Below are 9,760 nucleotides of genomic sequence, written 5' to 3'. Positions count from 1 at the left end.
TTCTAAAATAGTTATTGTCATTTTAAAAACAAGGCAAAATAGGTAAAGTTTTGAGAATATATGGCAAATCATAAAAGGTGAATAAGGAGCACGACCTAAGTGATATATCTGGATGTATAGGAATTTCATGTGGCTTTATATAAAACTAGAGGCCTGGTGCACAGATTCATGCACTGGTGGGGTCCCTAGGCCTGGCCTGTGCCCTCTCACAATCTGGGACCCCACCAGTGCACGATCAGCTTGGGGAGGGCTCCAGGGCATGTCTGGCCTGTCTCACCCAGTCCCTATTGGAGCTGATCAGGGCCAGGAGGCCAGGGAGGTGCCACATGAGGGCTCCAGGGCATGTTCGGCCCATCTCGCCCAGTCCCAATTGGCCAGACCTCAGCAGCAAGCTAACCTACCAGTCAGAGCACCTGCCCCCGGTGGTCAGTGCACATCCTAGCTACTGGTCAATAGGTTGACCAGTCTAACAGTTGACCAGTCACTTAGGCTTTTATATAGAGAGATTATATATTACTGAATACTATAATTATTTAATTATTCACTTATTCAATAGATGCTTATTTAGCATTTCTATGTGAGGTCCAAGTCTAGGTACTAACTGAATAACTGGCAAGGGAAGGGATAATATGTTAGTGACAGGAAGTAAAATCCTGGGCATGCAGACATATTTTATTGGCAGGCAAATGAAGATAGATAACGCAAGACTAAAAATCAGTGAAGATGCAGAAAAGCAAGGTGATACTACATTTTTAAAAAAAGGAAAGGTAAAGATCTCAAAGAGTTTAATATCAGAGTCATAGAAAGGTCATTAAAATGTGTTCATGGGTCAAGTGATTCATATGTCCTTGTGACATTAAGAAAACAGTATTAGTAGCAATCAGTCTTCAGTAGATTTAAAAATGAAAAGGAGGTGAAAAGCATAAAAATCTCTTTCCAGGGTTTGAAAAGAGGAAAAAAGAAAAGGTAGCATATGCTATTGGAAAAGGTTAGGACTAATGAAGATATTTTTTTCTCTGTGGACAGTTTATCCCTTTGAAGGACTATCAATAAAGAAAAGATGTGTAGATAATGGAGGAGGGAAAGGATGAACAGAGTAGTAGAAATGAACGGGAAATGAGGAGAGATTGGCCTTGGAAATAAAGAGAATATTTGTTTATAAGTAAACTAGAGGCCTGATACATGAAATTCGTGAAAGAATAGGCCTTTACAGCTGCCGCAGCTGCCTGGATCCCTCCCTCACAACCTAGGCAGCTGCCTTAATCCCACAGCTGCAACCCCGGTTTTATCCGGAAGGTCGTCCAGAAAGACATCCAGTCTAATTAGCATATTACACTTGTATTATTATAGATAAAGGTGAATATGTAGATGGAAACAACGTTTTGGGTTTCCTTTATTTGTTCAGATTTTTATTGAAATATAATTGACATATAACATTATGTAAGTTCAAGGTAAATAACGTGATGATTTTATATATGTTGCAAAATGATTTGGGTTTACTTTCTTATCACTTCCATGTACTTCATGATTTAAAAAGCAAGGTCACTCACTTAGAGTGAGAAGTTAGTATTATAATGGGAAACATCAAACTAAGAGTAAAAATTTTAAATAAAAGTGGAGTAGGACATGATTGAATAGTAAAGGTCAAGTGAAATGAATATCAGCATTGAACATCCTGCAAATTGAAAACTGTGAATATGCACATTTGTAAGTTTGCTAATGTAATAGACTCATAATTTACTAAAAAAACCCTAGGTGCAGGGACACCAGGGACAGAGATATGTCAGCTTGCCCTAGTTCTGGAGGTTAGTAAGGCATATGGATCAGGTTGATAAATGGATAAGGGAATTGGTAGTTCTGGCAATAGAATAGAATACATCTAAAAATGCTAGATTATGTAAGAAAAGGCAATGAGGCATATGGGTTAGGAGGACATATTAGAATATTGAGAAGAGAGAATTTGAAGACAGAATACATTGACTTGATGTTTGAGAAACTCTAAAGAATTTAGCTTAAGTGTGTGGGTCTTGAAAGAAAAGTATGTTGTGTGGAGACATAAAGCAAGAAGCTGGTGCAGGATTAAATACAGCTCTTGCTCCCTATCTTTTGAGCTAGGCCTGCACACTAATGCCCCCACGCTAAGTCTGGAAAGCTGATTATTTTTGGACATAAAACAATTTTTGATTGTTTTTTTGTTTTCAGAACACAGCCACACTTATTTTAAAGAATATTATCTATGGCTGCTTTCATGCTACTATAGCAGAAGTGAATAGATGCTATAGAGACTGTATGGCTCACAAAGCCTAAAATATTTACTATCTGGCCTTTTATAGCAAAAACAAATACAAAGCCAAAATGTTTTGGACAACGGATTCTCAACAAAGAATGGGGGGATGGAGATGTGCAGTGATGTGTATAAATTGAGAAAGAGGTTCAGGTGATTGGAATGATCATCTCTCCTCAAACACTCACTTCCTCCACTTTGAGTTGCGTGACTTGCATAAGATCATTGTGAGTCTCAGATTCTTCATCTAAAAATTAAATGTTATTTGAGATAATTGAGAAATAATATATGTAAACGGACCTCATATATTACCAACATACATTAAATCTTAATTATATCCAGATTACACTATGGAATGCAACTCATTGTTCAAGGATTAGCGTAAAATATTATTTTACAAGATTTAAAAGTTGGGCCAATGATTTCCTTAACCTTTTGGCTACACGTTGACTTGATCAATTTCTATCTTATGATATTGATAAGTTTAGGTATATTTATGCCAAAAGACTGAAGATCTTGCAAACAAACCATGTATTATTATTTTTCTGTTCTTCTTACCTAATACTTCCAGATACATAATATGGACTTAATAAGAAACTTGACAAGTGGCAGTCATATTATATATGCATGGTATAGTTAAGTTAATTTCTTCATGAAATGTTTTTTATAGGTAGCCTTCTATATTTTATAGCCTTCCATATTTATAGCCTTCTATAAATTAACATAGTGGTATTATTTAAAACTTTTGTGAAAGCTTAAGGCAAAGTAGGTTCTGAATATTAAAAATAAATATATAAATGAAATTATAGTTATCAATGTGAAATACTTCTTGTGCACTGTAGGAAACAGGAAATGAATATAACATATAAAGTGTGTGCATTTGATATCAAATATTGGCCTCTCTGTAATAGAATGACAGCACAGTTTATGAAACACTTGAATGCTTTTGGAATAATTTGGCATGCCTCCAAAGCATGGAGTAAGAAGGAAAATAGTTTAATTAGGGCAAGCTGAGAGAATTGTTTGACTGTGTAATCAGGAGGCACTGTACCGAAACTGAAATTGTAGTTTACAAGTTGCATCTGCCTTCTGTTTTCAGCAAATGGCAGTGAGGTCCACATAAGCAATGTGCGCTATGAAGACACCGGAGCATACACTTGTATTGCGAAGAATGAAGCAGGAGTGGATGAGGACATCTCTTCTCTTTTTGTAGAAGATTCTGCTAGAAAGACCCGTATGTACTGAGTGTGCGCGCACAAGCACACACACACACACACACACACACTGTACTCAACTTTATGATCAAGCTTTTTTCAAAAAACAAAAGAACCAGGCCTGACTGGTGTGGTTCAGTGGTTGATCATCAAAGTATGAACCAAGAGGTCATGGTTCAATTCCCAGTCAGGGAGGGTTCCAGGCTCGATCCCCAGTGTGGGGCTTATAGGAGGCAGACAATCGATGATTTTTCTCTCATTATTGATGTTTCTATCTCCCTCTCCCTCTCCCTTCCTCTCTGAAACCAGTAAAAATATTTTTAAAAGAATCAAAAGACTCTGTGAAATGAATAATGCATTAAAATTTTTATATATAGGAAAGATATTAATCTTGAAATATTAAAAGTAAATTTAAGAATTAAAAACAAGCTTGTCCAATTTTTAACACAACACTGAAATGATTCTGTTTCTTTTGCAAGTGTACATAAAATGTTTCTGGTCCTATCTTCCCATTTGCTCATAAAGGAATTTAATTCCCTTGCAAAAATCCCTCTCCCAAATGACTTGGGGAATTCAAGGTCTCAATATGTAGCAAGGCCCATCCTATAAGTTTAATAAATTAATATCTTTATTCTGTCAGTTGCACTGCAGTCAGTGGTGCAATAACTGTACAGCAATGCAGGCACTGAGGTCACTGCCACCATGAGACACCCACTGCCCTGACACCATCACCACTCTAAGGGCTGTTCTATCTATAATAATAAAAGCATAATATGCTAATTAGACCAAACATCCTTCTGAATGTCCTTCCAGATGACCTTCTAGATGAAGCTGGGGTTGCAAAGGAAGCCCAGGTCCCATGTGCCAGAGGGAAGCCGGTGCTGGCAGCATGGGGAAGGAAGGCTTACTGTTGCATGAATTTTGTGCATCGGGCCTCTAGTATCTATATTTTTATTGATTTCAGAGAAGAAGAGAGAGTGAGAGAGAGATAGTAACATCGATGAGAGAGAATCATTGATTGGCTGCCTCATGCACACCCCACACCAGGATGAAGCCTGTAATTGGGAGTGTGCCCTGACTGGGAATCTAACTGTGACCTCCTGGTTCATAGGTCGATGCTCAATCACTGAGCCATGTCAGCCAGGCCTGTTCTATGTTAAATGCTAAAAATCCTTCGTCATCATTCTACATGTCTTCTGGTGGGATCATGAAATATGCTTTATTTAAAATTATTGCTTGGTTAGGGGAATATGGATGGGTTTGGGATGCCACAGATGGATTTTTGATTACAATTGAATTGCTCAGGGCTCAAAGTAGCATTTATCAAGTGAGCTCTATATAGGCAAACCCACAGACACTTTCTTCTCCTGGTCCACACACATCACAGTATGGCTGTTTAGAAACTGGGTTTGGAAATATAGTGGACTCTTAAACAACAAAAGGATGCTCACCTCTGCATATTTGAAATTCTGCATATAACTTTTGAATTCTCCCAAACTTAATTACTAACGTCAATAATCAACTTACACAATTTACGTATATGTAATATACTATATTCTTACAATTAAGTGAGCTAGAGAAAAGGGAATGTTATTAAGGAAGTCATAAAGAAGCAACAAATACACCTATAGTATGTATTGAAAAAAATCCAACCTGTAGGATTCTAAAGCATTCTCCCAGGAATCTTCTTATTTGTTTTTAAATCAATGAGCATATTTAGATATGAGTGGGCCCAATGAGGAAGGAGGATCTTATCTTTTTGACTACCAAGTTACTTTTTTCTATATTTGGTCTGGTTAGGACAACCATCATTCCAAACATTTACAAAGAAAATTATAAGGGTGGATAAAGAGAAAAGAAAGCTGGATATAATGACTTGACTAAATTTCACCATATTTTTTTACTGTACTTTTATGTATTTCTACTAAATACCACTTTTCAATATATTTCCTTTTAAAAATTAATTTTAGGGTGACAAATTTTAGCATGAACTTTGTAGTAGGATCTGAGTTAGAATTATAGATCTACCATGTAATAGTCCTGTCGTTTGGAGCTATTCCATAACCTCTCTGAGCTCAAATTTCCTTTTCTGTAATGTGTGATAAAACTCACTAAGGGATGTCAGTGCAGATATTATAAAGGACTCACCATAGTGCAAGACATAAAGTAGCTGTTCCTCTATTCATGCTTATTTTCTGAAAATAATTACTTATTTCTTGCTAGAAATATTGACAAAAAGATTTTTTTAAAGTCTGGAAAATCAAGTAATTTGTTAGAAATCAAAGATTTTTGAATATGAATTACATATGTATATATATACACACACACATATATATATATATATATATATATATATATATATATATATATAGAGAGAGAGAGAGAGAGAGAGAGAGAGAGAGGGAGATAAGTGTAGAGATAGGTAATAGAGATAGACATAAATATGAAGATAAATGGGAATCTGTCATTATATAACAAGTATAAAATATTATTTCTCTTCATGTTTCAAATATTGACTCAGCTGATTAGAATATAGTATATATTTTTTAAATGTAGCTATTAAGATATTTAATATAAAGGACAATTTTTTTGTCAGAGACCACTTTTGTCATAGAGTCAAAGCAAAACTATATTTTCTCTTAACATTGATGAATTTATATTCCTATTATATATTTTTTAAAATATATGTTTTTACTGAGGTTAGAGGGAGGGAGGGAGGGAGAGAGAGAGAGAGAGAGAGAGAAAGAGAGAGAGAGAGAAAAAAATGAACCTTTGACCTTTCGGTGCAGTGCAAGTTGTAACTTTCAACCAACTGAGCCACACCAACCAGGGCCTATAATATTTTTAATGATCTGTGTAACATTGCTTCTCTTCTGTTTTCTTTTCAAAGATTCAAAGAAGAGAGGTATTGAATTCAATGTAGATAGCAAAAAAATGGAGAAAGATTTACAACTTTTGGGCTCAATGACACAACACAGACTTACATTGCTTAGCTACAGCTTGGGAGTAATCATGCAGCTACTTTCTACTTAATAGAGCAGCATGGTAATATCAATCACATTTTTTCAGACTACATTTTTCAGCAATATGATACTACTGAGTGGACGATTCATGCAAGACATCATATGGCTAAGGAGTTTATGTTTTGCTTCTTTCCTAATCTTTGAATTGGAAAACCTTGAGTTACAGTACCCAGCTTTGTCAACAGACTTCACTGGAAGTTTTCTCATGTGACAAATTGAACTACAAAAAAGGGCTTCAAAATACTATACTCCTACAGTTACAGTAGAAATAAGATGTGATAACTAAGATTTAATATAGTGATATACAGGGAGGATTTAAATGTAAAAAAAGTAAAAATGGGCCATAGGGAATTGTGTGCAACTTGTACCAGGTAGTAGGGGAAGGTGATAAGAAAAATGTAAGGTGTTTTAAAAGAGTAGACATTATTTATTTGAAAACATCTTGCATGTAGCATAAGCATTTCATACATTTCCATTCCCAAGGGGAGTCAATTCCCAGATGATAATAATTCATCTTCAGGATTACGGTAAATGAAAAAGTGGTATGTACATAGGCTGCTATTGAAAGCTTTTAAGCTACCGGCTGCATTAAGCACTGAGCACAGATTGTATCACATCTTGCTAGATTTCTACTAAGGAATATGATTAATCTAGCTTCTTGCTAACATTGGAATTTAATGTCTGAATATATTATACTAATATACACAACTTTTCTTTTTACCATTGTCACTGGCAACATTATATTTGGAAATATTGGGCTATTACAACAATCCTTATTTAAGGATTAACTCAAATATTATTAATATCATTCGACGATTATGAAATAAAATTAATTATAAGATTATTTAAAAGAATATTTCAGTTTGTTAAGCTCTACAAAAAGATTACTGAATGGCCTCGTCAGTGTGGCTCAATGGTTAAGCATCAACCTATTAACCAGGAGGTCACAGTTTGATTCAGATCAAGGGCACATGCTGGGTTGTGGGCTCAATGCCCAGTATGAAGCGTGCAGGAGGCTTCTGATCAGTGATTCTCTCTCATCATTGATGTTTCTATAGCTCTCTCCCTCTCCCTTACTCTCAAATCAATAAAAAATATATATATTTTTAAAGATTACTGAATGAACAAATTATATTGTTCTCATATAAATTAATAACCGTTATAAAAATGCAATGAGTACAATTCACAATACAGGGATTTAGAAATATGCTAAAATGTAGCCATTCATACCTTAATATTTTAAATGACATAAATGCTTAAAAGTATTTGCCTGTTTTAGAAGTAGAGGCAAGGATCTTAAAACAGATTCAGACATGGTTCTTTTACATTAAAGGCAGTTTGGATATATGTTATCACCAATTTTGTAAATAGAATAATATATTTTGGTAATAGAGACAAAGTAATTAACTTCTCTAGTCTTTGCTATTTTTTAAAAAAAAATGGAGAAAATACTTATTTCAAAGGAGCAGTTATATAGATTTAATATTATGTAAGCAGGATCTTAATGTTTACAGAGGCTAAAAAGATAATATAAATCAATAAATAACATCACCTATAAGAAGGCATAGGTGAAGTCAAATACAGCAGTCATTGATTAATTAATAATTTTTACACTCACCCAATGTGAGAGAGAATAATTAATAATAAGGAAAATCTATAATTAAAGATAAGATGTGGACATCATAGCCAGGGTAAAATGATGCTTATGAGCTAAGTGCTAGAATAAAAAAGAACCAAATACAAACACATATTTGAGGAAAAATGAAATAAATTAAGTGAAAAATATGTTTAATTTACTGAATATCATTCAATAGAAGATTACACTAAAAGCATTTTAAATCTGAGTGAACAATTCTTTTGAAAAGCAAAAAATAAAACAAATACTTGTCACAAGCATTTACACATTCATAAGTTTATCATAAAATAAAAGGTACTTAGGATAATCAGAGTCATGTCAAGGTTAACCATGCTTGATAAGCATTTATTATTTTACTAGAGGCCTGGTGCATGAAAATTCATGCATGGGGAGGTGGGAGGGAATCCCTCAGCCCGGGCTGCACCCTCTCAGAATCCAGACCCCTTGGATAGGGTCCCCAGGCCTGGCCTGAGATCAGGGCCTAACGGGCTTTCCTTCTCCTGGCTGCAGGCAGCTGGCTCCACCCCCACCCCCGCCCCTGCCACAGCTGCCCTGTTCCTGCCACTACCACTGCTTATCATCTCTGCAGCACTGCCCCCTCCCTGCCACCAGTTGCCTCCCTCTGTAGGCAACAGGCGTGGGGTGCAATGGCTTGGCTGGCCTGGGCCTCCCTCTGCGGGGTGATCACTGGCCGGTGCACACCTGCCACAGAGTAGCCACCAGTGGCCTGAGACTCCCTCTTTCTTTGCTAGGGGGCGGGGCCAGCCCAACGAGGGGCCATCTGTCTACCAGATTGTTCCTAACCACTTGCCTGCCTACCTGATTACCCCTAACCACTTGCTTGGGGGGGGGGCCAGCCTGGCGAGGGGCTGTGGTGGTTCTGGTCTCGGGTTGTTCTGGTTGTTACACTTATGGTGGCTGGCTTTTTATTATATTGGATGAGTTTTCATTATTTACTATAAATTTTAATATCCATGCTCTCATTTGGCCAAATGACATTGTCACATGCTGCGAAGTAACTTATTCCATAAATCTTTTCATCTCTTGACCCAGAACACAATGAAATTATCTGCCACATGATTTCTGTATCTGAAGGCTATATATTTAAATAACAATGAAATAAATTAAGTGAAAAATATGTTTAATTTACTGAATATCATTCAATAGAAGATTACACTAAAAGCATTTTAAATCTGAGTGAACAATTCTTTTGAAAAGCAAAAAATAAAACAAATACTTGTCACAAGCATTTACAAATTCATAAGTTTATCATAAAATAAAAGGTACTTAGGATAATCAGAGTCATGTCAAGGTTAACCATGCTTGATAAGCATTTATTATTTTACTAGAGGCCTGGTGCATGAAAATTCATGCATGGGGAGGTGGGAGGGAATCCCTCAGCCCGGGCTGCACCCTCTCAGAATCCAGACCCCTTGGATAGGGTCCCCAGGCCTGGCCTGAGATCAGGGCCTAACGGGCTTTCCTTCTCCTGGCTGCAGGCAGCTGGCTCCACCCCCACCCCCGCCCCTGCCACTGCTTGCCATCTGTGCAACACTGCCACCCACCTCCCCTGCCACTAGTGGTCTCCCTCTGCAGCCAGCAG

At 36.6% G+C, this 9,760-nt stretch overlaps 1 protein-coding gene across 2 annotated transcripts in view; it reads left to right on the top strand.

The window, feature by feature from the left end:
* Nucleotides 1-9,760, top strand: part of FSTL5 (follistatin like 5) — a 570,527-nt gene that overhangs the window by 465,365 nt on the left and 95,402 nt on the right. For both annotated transcript variants that reach the window (XM_006771055.2, XM_006771054.2), the window contains exon 10: nt 3,384-3,518. In XM_006771055.2, coding sequence (XP_006771118.1) covers nt 3,384-3,518 — 135 coding nt within the window. The remainder of the gene's footprint in view (nt 1-3,383; nt 3,519-9,760) is intronic.

Source organism: Myotis davidii, unplaced genomic scaffold, assembly GCF_000327345.1.
Source record: "Myotis davidii unplaced genomic scaffold, ASM32734v1 scaffold225, whole genome shotgun sequence".
NCBI lineage: Eukaryota > Metazoa > Chordata > Mammalia > Chiroptera > Vespertilionidae > Myotis > Myotis davidii.
The sequence above is the reverse complement of the archived record's forward strand: the minus strand, read 5'-3'. Positions and strand labels throughout refer to the sequence as shown.